Source organism: Pongo abelii, chromosome X (assembly GCF_028885655.2).
Source record: "Pongo abelii isolate AG06213 chromosome X, NHGRI_mPonAbe1-v2.0_pri, whole genome shotgun sequence".
NCBI lineage: Eukaryota > Metazoa > Chordata > Mammalia > Primates > Hominidae > Pongo > Pongo abelii.
In genome coordinates this window covers 111,745,678-111,759,658 of record NC_072008.2, presented here as the reverse complement: position 1 = coordinate 111,759,658, position 13,981 = coordinate 111,745,678, and the positions used below count along the sequence as shown (strand labels likewise).

The 13,981-nt window shown below is 35.5% G+C and overlaps 1 protein-coding gene across 4 annotated transcripts in view; it reads right to left on the bottom strand.

Moving 5' to 3' along the window:
* NRK (Nik related kinase) overlaps positions 1-13,981 on the bottom strand; it is a 136,870-nt gene that overhangs the window by 6,678 nt on the left and 116,211 nt on the right. For 2 of the 4 annotated variants that reach the window (XM_054544921.2, XM_024241090.2), the window contains exons 23-26: positions 11,600-11,758; positions 7,579-7,679; positions 5,156-5,305; positions 2,176-2,335 (exon numbers count right to left, since the gene is read on the bottom strand). In XM_054544921.2, the coding sequence (XP_054400896.1) occupies positions 2,176-2,335; positions 5,156-5,305; positions 7,579-7,679; positions 11,600-11,758 (570 nt within the window). Of the gene's footprint in view, positions 1-2,175; positions 2,336-5,155; positions 5,306-5,604; positions 5,748-7,574; positions 7,680-11,599; positions 11,759-13,981 lie in introns of all 4 variants that reach the window. The other 2 variants (XM_054544922.1, XM_024241091.2) reach the window with 2 other exon arrangements.

Here is a 13,981-nt window from a genome sequence, read left to right as displayed (position 1 = left end):
TGTGACTACTTTATTAAAAATGATATTTTTGTCAACAACAACATAGATCAAAAATTCTAAACTTAAAGCACAGGCTTTTTGCTGAGTCCAAGTACATAGTTCATATGGCATTGCATAATTTCCACCGTAGTCCCAAAACACCTACATCTGCCACTTAACCTAGCTACTGAGCTAGCTTGCTTTCTGAGATGAAACACAATGATTTGGAAGTGGGAACACTTAGTAATACCTGATGCAATTGTTAAGCCTGTATATATTTGTTTGGAAATGGAGAGCAATGATTTGAACACATTTATTATAACTTAAGAAAACGTAAAATTTAAATTGGGGAAATCTGGATCTGAATTAGTTTTAAATAACAAAGCAGTTGTTTGTAGACAGAGTAATACAGTAATTGATCTCCTTAATATCAGTGTTATATAGCAGTCTTTAGCATACTCTCAAAATATCCTTAATATACAAACTAAAATATCATGTTCTTATAGTACTGTAATTTATTTTACATGTAGCTGTCTTTCAAATTCTAGCAACTATTTTTGTTTTAGGTCAGAAGTTGTCCTGTCTGAGGACAAGAGCTGCACCAGATGACTTCTCAAGATCCCTTTGACCCTTATGATTGTCTCCTGGCATAAATATAGGGGTTTGTTCAGTTTCCTATTTGAACTGAATTTCCTTATAACCATTTCTGATTAGCATATCGATCACAAAAGTACCACTGTAAAGGATAGAACATGAGTCATTATTTTTACTTTCTTTTGCCCCGAATCTGTCAATTATACTGTAAGCATTTATCTTCTGTCACTTAAAGTGGTTTTAAACCCTCTGTGAGTTCTTACTTGTTTGAGGAAATTGGAGCAGGTTTTCAGGACAATCCTTAAACTGACTATATATGAAAAAAAAGAAGAAGAAGAAGGATTCTGCAGATGCAATGCAAAGTGCCATCATCCCATATAAAAAATGTTCATTAAAAAGCAGTTCTTTCAAAATGGTCCTTAAAGCCACATGAGGATCATATTTAGTCATTTTATAGAGATCTCAGAAGCATCTGTCTTCTCATTTGACAGACCATCTCTCTCTCTCTTTCTCTCTCTCTCTCTGTCTGTCTCTATGTTGTCAACAACAACATAGACTAAAAATTCTTAACCTAAAGCAAAGGCTTTTTGCTGAGTCCAAGTACATAGTTCATATGGCATCGCATAATTTCCACCTTAGTCCCAAAACACCTACATCTGCCACTTAACCTAGCTACTGAGCTAGCTTGCTTTTCTGAGATGGGACACAATGTTTTGGAAGTGGGAACACTTAGTAATACCTGATGCAATTGTTAAGTCTCTCTCTCTCTCTCTCCACACACACACACACACACACACACACACATACACTGCTGCCTTTTTCCTTTATTTTCTCCATTAAACTTCTCTTTTCTATAATAGCTATCCTCCAGCTAATCATTCTACTCTCTCTAATATTTTTACTTTTCGTATGCATTATGTTCCCTATCTAGAATCACATCTGGGGTCACTGAGCCTCAGAACATATACAAGAATCTCAAATTATTTGGATTTCTCAGATCAGCAGTCCTGCTTTGGCTAGGAAGAAAAAAATGTCCTGGTTTGATGAAGGTGAAAAGGCATTTTTCTTTGTTGCCATGTGGTTGGTATCTAACAAGCACTCCAGTCAGTCATATCTGTCACTTTTCTAAATGATTTGATTCTTCACAGGAATATCACTCACAAAATAGAACTCTACTGACTATAAAAAATAGAAGTATTTGGCTCTTTTATACTAGTTGGCAGTCTCCTAAGATAAAGATAAACCCCACAATCGGTGAGATGAAAAGAAGCATTTCCAGTATCTGTGTAAAGTCTGCAAGTAAAGGGAGTTAAAACAAAATTATAGATTTTTGTGGAAAGGAATTAGCTCTCATTTCAATTATACAATATTGCAAATAACTCAGATAACCAAAATGAGTCTCTTTGTGGTACTCTCACGAATTCATTAAGCATAGGACAAATACAGGCATCACCTTACTAAGGGAATAATTATGCAGAACCCCAAATTAATCTTATGTGTCTTAAGAAAATGTAATAATTCAGGAAATCTTTTCTTAGGACACTTTTTTACCCTTGAAAAGTTTCTCTGGGGTCCTGAAGAAGAAAGAAATTGTATACATACCTATAGAAGATGGTATGTCTTTCCACATTTCAAGGATCTTCTTGAAGAGTTGTTCATTTGCTTCCACAGAAAGGGCTTCAGCATTGAAGGTGAGCATCATGCCAATTCCCAAGCAATCAGGTAAAATGATGATATTCTGTGGTATAATGATTTCCAGGGGCTGGAATTATGTTTCATAAAGATTTATATGTCCAATATTTTATCACTACTACTTTAATCGAAGCAGCTTGGCAGAGCAATAAAGACCAAAAGAGGTTCAAAGAGCAAGGAGGAAGAGAAACCTCTGTTTCCAAATTAATAAGCATGCTATCCAATATTTGAAGAGAGCTGCTTTCTTTATGTCATAAATTCATAACTGTTAAATATTCTTCTTTATAATTAGGAGAAAGCCTTATTTTAAAAAAGCAAAGATGTATTTCCAACACACAGAGATTTCTTGATATTTCACAAATTATTGTGTATCATAATAGAAGAAACACTACTTGTTAGAGACTTGGGTTTAAGATAACACATTAATAAATACTTTAGTAATTAATGTACAAACCAAATAACAAATATACAATACTTGCTTATCAGCCAACTCACTCAAATTAGAAATAGAAATCTAATCTAAAAAATAGCTTGAGCTTAAAATGTTTACAAGGGACAGCTTTATAATAGTCTTCACAGCTTGAAATATAACTTTGAGTCATTTCCCCCTTTGCAAAAAAGTTAGAATTTCTTTTCCAATTATTATAATTTCAAATGCACTTAAGATACACATTCAAAGACATATTTGGTGACATAATATGAAAAACTAAGAAATATCTAAGCATTTCTAAATTTCATGATGCACAAAACAATGCAACAAAGTTTTCTTAAACTACAGATACTGTCACATTAACAGTATTTCCCTGCAAATGAAAAATTGTGTTCCTCTATGGTTTCTCCAAACTAGCACATTCCAAAAAAAAAAAAACAAAAAAAACAGAAACTATACTTGCCAAACCCAGCGTACTCAGGCCAGGTGCTTGAGGCCATGTCCCAGCAACAACAATCCTTATAACTAAAATGGGGATCCAGAGACGAAAAGCAATTTTAATGCGTTCCCTGGGCACTTGCATGAGCAATTGAATAAGAAAAAAAAGATAAAGGAAGAGAGTAAAAGAAATTGCAGGAAAGAAGGTTGTCTTAATAAAATCTGTTTAGAAAAAAACTGGACTGTTGCAAATCCAGACAGCCTCAGATGCTTCTCAGATGATTCCTGAAGTAACCAGATATTCTTTAGCACACATGGTTCCCTTGTATCATTACAGCTTTTGTAATCTAGCACTCTTGGAAAAATATTATTTTTATTATATTCTTTCTCAGAAGATACCCCCCTCCCTGATATTAGAGTCCTTTCTCTTTTAGTGGGTCAAGACACTAGAGTATTTAGCTAAAAATATTTTTGAATATACACAAGGTATCCTAATTAGGTCAGAAAGTGATTTTTAAGAACTCATCTCTAACTAACAAATTGCTTCAAAAGGAAATAACTTTCCTTGCTTATTAATCATGTGAAACACGGGGGTCAAAATTCCTGAATTACTTTTCAAATAAGTGTAAACATGGACCAATGCTGCAAAGTTCAATACTGTACTAGCTTCTTAATAAAAGCTATCTGACGCAACATTAAAAAAAAAGAGAGAGAGATGCAGGAAGCTACGGAAGACACTCCAACTGAAGAGTACAACAATAGCTATAACAAAATTAACTTGACCTCACGTTTAAGTGGCTTTGGCTAAGATTGGTTCAGTATTTTCTACATTATCAACAGTGTGATTTCTATATAATCATGGGCAACAACTGAGTAATAAGCTAATTATCTTTAATATGACCAAAAGACTTTTACAAAATTGTCCCCACTAATGTCCTGACAATTGGTTTATGTAATTTGTTAGAGACATATGAGACAATTCTGAGAGCTGTTCAAAATATCACACAACTGTAGTAATTTGAAAATACATCAAAGTTTTTTCCTGGACTTTTTGTATAATGCTAAACTGCTAAAACTTTGGTTGTCTAAAAATTGGGAATTTAAATATAGTGAAGTAGAGAGCTGTTGGTTTAGGCCTTCCTTTTAAATAAAAATTTCAATAGGACAAACACCATTGCCAACATCAAATTTGAGACACGGTAGAATTATATTTTGTATGGTGTGTGTGAGGGATATTACATTATGTTCAAACTCTTTATGTAAATGATGTGTATAATATTTTTATGACAATCTATATTTTAGATGTTGTGCCATGTTTCACAAAACATAAGCATTTAAGAGTTGAGGAGTATCTGCTTTTAAAATGCTGAATCTTTTGATCAGAAATTCTAACTATAATTAACCAGATAAGAGAACATTTTATGATAATTTGCTGTTATGTCACTGTTGAGGTAATATAATAAAGAATAGGGATACACATAATAATGCTGCAATACTGGTGTTGTATGTTTAAAAAAATTGTTAATGCATTGTGAAGTGCAGAAAAACTAAAGCAAGTACTGCAAAATCAAATACACTTTATGGTCAGTTATTATAAATATATAAACATAAATGGATAGAGAATGTAGAGCATATATCCCATCTAAAAGGAGCTATGAATGAATAAATTCCTATTGATAATGGCTAGATAGTAATGTGGCACTGATGCTATCTGGTCTTCTGATGTAGCAATAGAAGTCCAGAGTTTAAGTGTAAACTTTATTCTTTAAAAATAAAAAAAAAACATTCAGCAAGACAAGCAAAATCTATCTGCAGAATATACTCAGCTTTCTAAACTAAGGAATCATCAGTGTTTTTTGTTTATGCAAGACCACTTTCTGGCACTCTATACTTACCTTTTATGTCTCAGTTCCGGTATAGACATTGCTAATCATATTTTTAAACCTTTCAGAGTTTTGACAGTTGGAAAAACTCAAATGGTAGTATGCAATAATTTCTAGGAATCTGAAGGTATTATCTTACATTATTTGGCAGGGTCACATCAGACATAACCTCAGATTCTGCATCGATGAGGTGATATCCATCTGCTGAGCTGAAGAAAATCTTTAGTCTTTTTTCAGAACCAATAGCCAGGTCAACTGTCACTGGCTTATGATCAAGTGTTGGAAATACCTGTGAATATAAAACCAAATATGGCCAAAAGGCCAAAAATGACATTCTAACTAAGGCAAAAATTCCCTCACTCTTTTGTCAGGTTTATAAGTGTACAAAACCCAGGTGGATTTTTAAAATGGCATATTGTATTTAGAGACCTGTGTATTACAGTTTTTCTTAGATCTGTTATCACAACAAAGAAATAATTATGTTCAATAGCTTCAAAATATTGAGTTTCTCTTCAAAGGTCAGATTGGCAATGATCGTAAGAGCTTTGTATGGCCCTGCATTCTGTTTGCTGTCTTCAAGTTCCTTGCCTTGAGCTTCAGCAAATGAAGGAGCTCATCTGGTCTCTTAAACCGGTTCGCTGGATCAGCTGCCTGTATTTTTGCCAGTATTCGTATATAGGCTTGATAGGACATGTAGTCTCCTTCAGAGTCTGCTGATTGATCAATGCATACTTGGTAGGGAATGAAAAGGGCCAGACATGTTAACCTACCATATACTGGGTGTGTACTCTAGGCTCCTATGGTTTCTAGTCCAAAACAAAAGGCCAAACAGGATTCATTGCCAAGATCAGATCACGGTAGAGGACTGAGCATCACAGGATTCACCATACTGTAGTTGTGAGGTGGGAGTCAAGAACTGCAGTGAGGACTTGGACAAGAACTGTGTATCAGGCTAGACAGACTGTTGGTACTTAGCTCTTCGCTTTCCAGCTCCATACCAGGCAGCTCTGACCAATCAGCAGACACCCAAGAATAAACCCATATCCAAATACTGACAGCTGAACCAAGGCCCAATTTAGGGAGATCAGATCAGGGATGTGATGTGATTTGTCTTAGGGTTGACTCAGACTGTATATACAGTCATCTGTATAATTTATAGAAGAACATCGTTATTATGCAAATAGACATTGGCAGGTAGTCATAAGAATTTGCTCATCTTTATTGTATACATGTGATGTGTTCCCTTACAAAATATACCATGTAAACAGATCCTGACTTAAGATACAAAAGTATTTCATGAATACCTTGCTGCGTCTGTCAGGATGGGTCCCTATCAGTGCTTTGTTAAAACCTGTCTGTGGATCAACTAGTTAAAAATCACCTGGAACATCTGCTAAAAATATCAATTCCCAGGCCCTACTCCAGACCCACTAATTCAGCCTGGTGTTGGGTCTGAGATCTAAACCTTTACCAAATGTTCCAGCTAATTCTGATATACATCCTAGGTTAGAAGCTACTGGATGTGATAGAATGCTGCCAGTTCTTTAGTCAACCCTCATTACTATGGAATAAATACAAAATAATTCCATTTAAGTAGAATTCTGGAGCATTATAAGTAAGTTACTCTAGATAAAAACAGTCCCTCATTTTAAGGTTAGTTGTTTAAGACACTAAATTGTTAATTTATGTGGCTTATCCACAGAAGTTCAGCCAAACTGTAATAAAGTTAGAAAGAGTACTGGTAAGCCTAACCACCATGTCTCACAATATTAATAGATATAGAGAGAAATGTGTTTAGAGTTCCAGCTTGGAAGGAATATAGACCCATCCAACCCCTTCCCATACCCACATATTGTGGCCATGGTAACTGGAGCAAAGGCTTTCTTTTCCCTCCTTTTTCCTCCAAGGGTGTTCCCTCTCTATCATTACCATACCTTTCTTTACCTTCCCTCTGCTCTCTACCCCCCACTAAGAGAAAACAGGGACTTTCTCAGCTTCAATTTATTGGGGTGGCACCCAAAGCCTGTGTTTGGGGCTCTAGAAGAGAAGGTCTTCATATTGACTACAGGAATTGGGAGTGAGGCGCTGGTGGGGAGGTCCTATAAGGGGAGGGGCCAGGGATTTCCCTCGCATTCTCCCTTGCTGTGGTGCCTGTGAATTGTCTAAAAAAGGGTTAAACAGTAATTACTGACATGGTATATTCAAGTTACATTAGTGAGACCCCATCTCTACAAAATATTAAAAAATTAACCAGGCATGATGTGTGCCTGTAGTCCTAGCTACTTGGGAGGCTGAGGTAGGAGGATGGCTTGAGCCCAGGAGATCAAGGCTGCAGTGAGCTATGATCATGCCACTGCACTCTAGCCTGGGCCAGAGTGAGAGAGTGAGACCTTGTATCTAAAAAATAAACAAACAAACAAGCAAGCAAACTAACAATAAAATTGCATTAACTATAGAAGAATGGTATATACTTCTGCATCTGTATTCCAAGGTACGATTCTGTTCACAATTTCTTCTCAAAATAAAAAATCATACAATCCAAAGAAAAAGGAGATCACTCACTTTAATAGCAGTGCTTTCATCAAAGGACTTCGGTGCCCATGCATAAAGGTGAATTGATGATTTCAAAGCAATTGCAATATATGTTGTTTCTTCATGTTGGACTATAATGATAAAACACAAAAAAGTAACGATGCCACAGAGTTAACAAGAACACTCAAGTATTTGTATTTGTCATAAAAAATGCCATAACCACAATTTAAGAGCACAGACAGTATATTTTTGGGGAAGCTACTTGGTTACAATTTGATGCCCACAAAAAGGTGACAAAATTACTGTATAGTTTTATGGAGTATACATATTCGCCTTCAAGAGCACTCTAAATTGTACACTAAAACATTGATGAAAGAAATTAAAGAAGACCTAAATAAATGGAAAAAGTTCTCCTGTTTGTAGATAGGTATATTTAACATTGTTGAAATAGCAATACGGTCCAAAATTGTCCCCATAGATTCAATGCAATCCCTATTAAAATCCCAATGGCCTTTTATTGAAGAAATGGAAAAGTTGATCCTATATTTCACATGGAATCTTAAGACGCTCCTAATAGCCAAACAATGTTGAAAAAGAAAATCTAAGTTGGAGAACTCACACTTTCCAATTTCAAAGCTTACTACAAGTTACAGTAATCAAAGCAGTATGGTACTAAATAACATAAGGAGAGACACATAGATCAATGGAATAAAACTGGGAGTTGGCAAATAAACCCATACATCTATGTCAATGGTGTTATACCATTCAATAGGGAAAAAACAGTCTTTTCAACAAATGGTGCTGGGACAAGCGGATATACCTATGCAAAACAATAAAGTTGGAGCCCAAATTTCACAACATATACAAAATTAACTCAAAATTGATCAAATACCTAAATGTAATAGCTAAAACAATAAAACTCTTGGAAGTAAACATACGGATAAATCTTGATGACCTTGAATATAGCAATGAATTCTGATATTTGACACCCAAATATAAAGCAAGAAAAGGAAAAATAAAAGATAAATTAGGCTTCATCAAAAACTAAAAATTTGGGGCACCAAGGGTAACTATCAAGGAAGTGAAAATACAACATACAGAATAGGAGAAAATATTTGCAAATCATATTCTGATGAGAGTCTGGTATATGGGCTGGGCACAGTGGCTCACGCCTGTAACCCCAGTACTTTGGGAGGACAGGGTGGGTGGATCACTTAAGGTCAGGAGTTCGATACCAGCCTGGCCAACATGGTGAAACCCCATCTCTACTAAAAAAAAAAAAATACAAAAAATAGCTGGGTGTGGTGGCAAGCACGTGTAATCTCAGCTACTCGGGAGGCTGAGGCAGGAGAATATCTTGAACCCAGGAGGTGGAGGTTGCAGTGATCTAAGATCTCTCCACTGCACTCCAGTCTGGGCAACAGAGCGAGACTCTGCCTCAAAAGAAAAAAAGACTCTAGTATATGGAATACTTAAAGAATGCTTACAACTGAACAGCAAAAGGATAAGCAAACCAATGAGAAAACAGGCAAAGGACTTGAATAGACATGTCTCCAAATGGTCAGTAAACATATGAAAAGATACTCAACAACATTAATCATGAGGGAACTGCAAATTGAAACTTTTATGACATCCCACTTTACACCCATGGGGATGGCTAGAATAAAAAGACAGACATTTACAACTGCTCACAAGGATATAGAGAATATAGAACTCTCATACATTACAGATAGCAATGTGAAACGGTGCAACCACTTTGAAAAACAGTGTAACGATACTATCCAAGAGAAAAAAACCATACACATCCACATATGAAGATGTATGAAATGTTCATAGTAGCATTATTTTTAATAGCCAAAAAGTGGAAAGAGTGCAAATGTCCATCAACTGATGTATGGATAAACAAAATGTGATATATCCATACAATGCAATACTACTCAGCAATAAAAAGGAATTGCTGATACATGTTATATATAATATAACATAGACAAACCTTGAAAATATTACGCTAAGTAAAAGTCCGTCATAAAACACAACATAATATATGGTTCCATTTATAGTAATAGTGCAGAAGAGGCAAATCTATAGAGAAAGAAAGTCCTAGGTAACCATTTATCAGTTTATCAATGGATACCTAGGACTGTGAGTGGTAGAGGGGGAAGTAAAGAAGGATGGAATGGGGGTAACTGTTAATGAATATGGGGTTTCTTTTGGGGATGATAAAAATTAGATCATGGTGATTGTTACACAACTCTATAGATCTCCTAAAACCCATTGAATTGTGCACTTTAAACAAGTGTATCTCATGGTATGTACATTATTTCAACAGGGCTATTTTAAAAGGTAAATTAAAAAGTATAAATAGGTATATGCTTGCTCTTGATTAGCCCTTCTGGTTCTTATGGAATATATTATCTTACCTGATAGATTTATACTTTGTGCTATAACGCCCTTTCTTGGCTGCAATTTCTTCTGCCATCCCTACGCATTCTCTCTCTCACTCTCTCTCTCTCTCTCTCTCTCTCTTTCTGTCTCTCTCTGGGTCTAGCTTACTCTTGCATTTTCTTTTGCATTGCTCCCAAGTAGGTCAAAGGAGCATGATTACTATTCCTCCAATAATAAAAAATATTCTTTCTTAAGAAAACACTTTCTATATATTTAATATAGGGTAGTAATTGGTGCCATTTCACTGTCTTGTGGATCTTGGAAGGCTATGAAAATACCAGGCAAGTATGATTTGTTCTTGTCTTCCTATGTGAAGATGCTACTAATTCCACCTGTCAGTGGGACAAATGCTTTTTGCTGTTCTGAGAGCTTAGGTGGACTGGAATGGGGTCAGCCAGGAAAGCTAAACTTAACTAGTCCACCCCTCACAAAGAGCACAGATTTGCAATATGAGTACCTTTGTGACTATCTCTTACTGAACTAATATTTTACAAATTAGTAGGAGGTAGTTTTGCTATATAAACTCCTGAGTTAACATCTGGGGATATCTTTCACCTGTAGGACTATCACATTTGCATAATATGATTTGGAGGGAAGTAGTGATACCTAAACCTAGAAGAAACTAGTGTATTTATTTAATGCTTAAATTATCTGGGTACTCATTTCCCTCTTTAGTGGTGTATGTGTACATACGCACACACATACAAAAACCTACCCTGAGAAAGTCACTTTATATGCAGAACAATAGTGGTCAGTCACAATAGAAATATCCCACTGCAATTTATATAATGTGATTCCAGCTATTTCTCACCTATGCCACCAGTTCTGCCTGAAGAGGCAATTAATGAAGAGGGAAAGAAGCAAAAGAAGGCCGAGAGTAGAGGGGGATTTGCTTCAGAAATAGAACAGAATGGGATGACATTAGCTCATGGTTTTTTATAGCTGAGAGCAGGATTCTGAACCCCTAGGGTTGTTACCTCCTTTCACAGTGGATGGTTGTGAAGAGACAGGGTATATGAAAACACTCTAATCAGATGGAAAACAATTAGTGATTATACTCATTAATATCAACAGTGGGAGCGAGAGCCAGCAGATCATAGAATTTTCTTTCTGACTCATTGTTAAGTTTCCTGGTCAGTATTAGGAGGGATTCAATCTTACTGTTGTTCCAAAGAAAGAGAATATCATATGCATCTCCCCAAGTTTGTGAAGATAAATCAAGACCATTTACATAGCTGAAGCTATATAGAGGCAGGAAAAAAAATCGGTTTATCTGGAATATTCAGGGTGACTGGGAAAGAAAGTAAGGTGAGGAGGTAAACTAAACCTAACATCAATAACTATTTTAGTCAGTCAATGTTTTCTCAAAAAAAAAAAAAATCAAGATTGTAACATAGAAGACCTGGAAGACGTGTCAGTGAAATTTACTCTTCTTTGATTTGAAGTTGTTGTCTATAGCCATACCACCCTGAACGTCCCTGATCTCGTCTGTATTTGAAACTGCAAATTGTTTCCTTTCTCTGCTTTGCCTTTCATAATTATGTAGTTCACCAAATGAAAGGATGCAAAATTTATATAGCTATAGTAAACATGAAATGTGGCTTACGGACACTGAAGTGTTCACAGCCTGTTAACTTATCAATAGCTTTGCAGGCTTCCTCTGTCTTCAGCATTTCTTCTTGCCTTCTTTTACTTTCTGGATCATTATTCAAAATCTTGTTCCTCAACCAGGTCAGATGATACACCCGAAGTCTGTTCTTATGACCTGATAGATAAGAAAAGATACAGTATTTAAAATCAGTCTTTCTTTTCATATATTAGAAGACTAAAAAGTAAAGACATTTTGCCGTTTAAAAATATTTTTATTAATGTAAAAAGCACTTTTAAAAAAACTGCATTGCATCAGAATCTCCCATTCAGGGTTTGGAAATATGACAGATTATTTTTTAGTCTCTCAATTCCAAGAGATAGTCAAAGTATCTACCTATGTGCCTCTCTGAAGGGGATCTAAACTTTTTTTGGGACAAGTTAAGCCTTCCACTACGCAGGCAAGATAATTACCATCCATTCATTTGTACCTTGGCTATTGACGAAGTCATGACTCCTCTGGAGTTCAGATACCTAAAAGCTGTCCCTGGTAGTGTGTGTACGAGAGGGGTGGCTGAATATTGACTGTTAAGGTATTCAGGGACAGCAGTATGGGAATCTTTGTGTTCTGTCATTCCAGCATGCTTGTAAAATAGTTGAACAGTTTCATTATATTTTCCTCCAACTAAATTTATCGTTAATATTAATTTCCTAATTGTAAATTTCATCAAATTCTTACAATTCAGTCAGGAAACACAGGCCATGAAAAAATCACACATTTCTTTTCCCCTATATAGTGACTTTATAATCATTTTTCTTTGTCATTTTTATGGTTTATTATTACATGATTTCTAGGCCCAACAATAGGATTCTTACTTATGTGATTAATCTTTCATATGTTTTTACACAACATTTTTGAAGCAGTGTTAGGGTTCAGATATCTACATCTATGTGATATGGTCTTGAATTGTAATCCAAATAGTAATCCCCATGTGTTGAGTGAGGGACCCAGTGGGAGGTAATTGAATCATGGGGGCAGTTACCTTCATGCTTTTCTCATGACAGTGAGTTCTCGTAAGATCTAATGGTTTTATAAGGGGCTTCTCCCCCCTTCGCTCTGCACTTCTTGCTGCTGCCATGTGAAGAAGGACGTGTTTGCTTTCCCTTCTGCCATGATTGTAAGTTCCTTGAAGCCTCCCCAGCCATGTGGAACTGTGAGTCAATTAAACCCCTTTCCTTTATAAATTACGCAGTCTCAGGTATGTCCTTATAGCAGCATGAGAATGGACTAAAACACTACCGCTATTCTATTTCTTAAATGGTAAAATAAATTTGTGCTTTAAACTACTGAGTATCTTCTTATACTGATGTTCTCAGTACTGTTTGATGGAAAAATATCCCACATTTGAGAGAAGCTCAAGAACTAGAGAAGAACACATTTGGGTTAGAGGAAGTTGGATAAAAAGTAAAGAAATCTGTTATACAGATATGTAGTCTATAAGCCACCCAGATGTTTTCAAAAAACAAATATTACTTCTATGTACCTTAAACAATTATAAGCAACTTACTATAAAACATGATTTAAAAAATCATGAAGTCTGAGCATACCCCTCTAAAGGGATTTCTCCTCTAACCAAAATGTAAAGCAAAGTTAATCATTTTAGGAATAATACAAAATCATTAGTGTGCAACATGGCAATTTGTGCACTAATTATATATAAAGCATGTTATATATAATAAAAATATATAAACTCATGTAAGTGTCTGTGATTAGCATCATTTTATTCACATAGACAAACTGTATTTTCTCACTTTTCCTCTCTTTTGTCAAGTCATCTTTTGCCTATAGTCAGCTTTAATGTTGGTGCTTTCCTGATACTAAATGCTGTTTAGTAATCATGATCACTCTTAACACTCATTTACTTGCTTTCTTGTATTCTAAGGTTCAGGCTCTGACTGACCAAAACTAAGAAATTTAACTACTATTTGGAAAAGATGTAAAGATCTTTAGGGTATCCATTCTTGTTACAAACTCTACCTGTAGGCCCTTGTGATAAGGCTATATATTAAGGACAAGTCTCTTTTATATCTGATTATTGTTCACTTTGTTCTTTGTTGCTTCTAACACCTCACAAGAATGGGACATGGTGGATGTTGATGCAGTCCTGTGCATGAGTGGATGAAAATTAGAGATCTGAAGTTGTAGGAGGCTGCACTGGAGAGAACATGCAAGGATGCAAATGTTGTGGTTTTTCTTATCAGTAACCTAGGTTAGGTACTTTACAATAAAAGGAAGTTACTTTAAATTGTAAACAGATAACAAAATACAAGTAGGAAAGTCTGGTGTCCCAATTAAAGGTTATATTTAAAGTGCTCTTCTATGAACACTTTAACCTGAGAA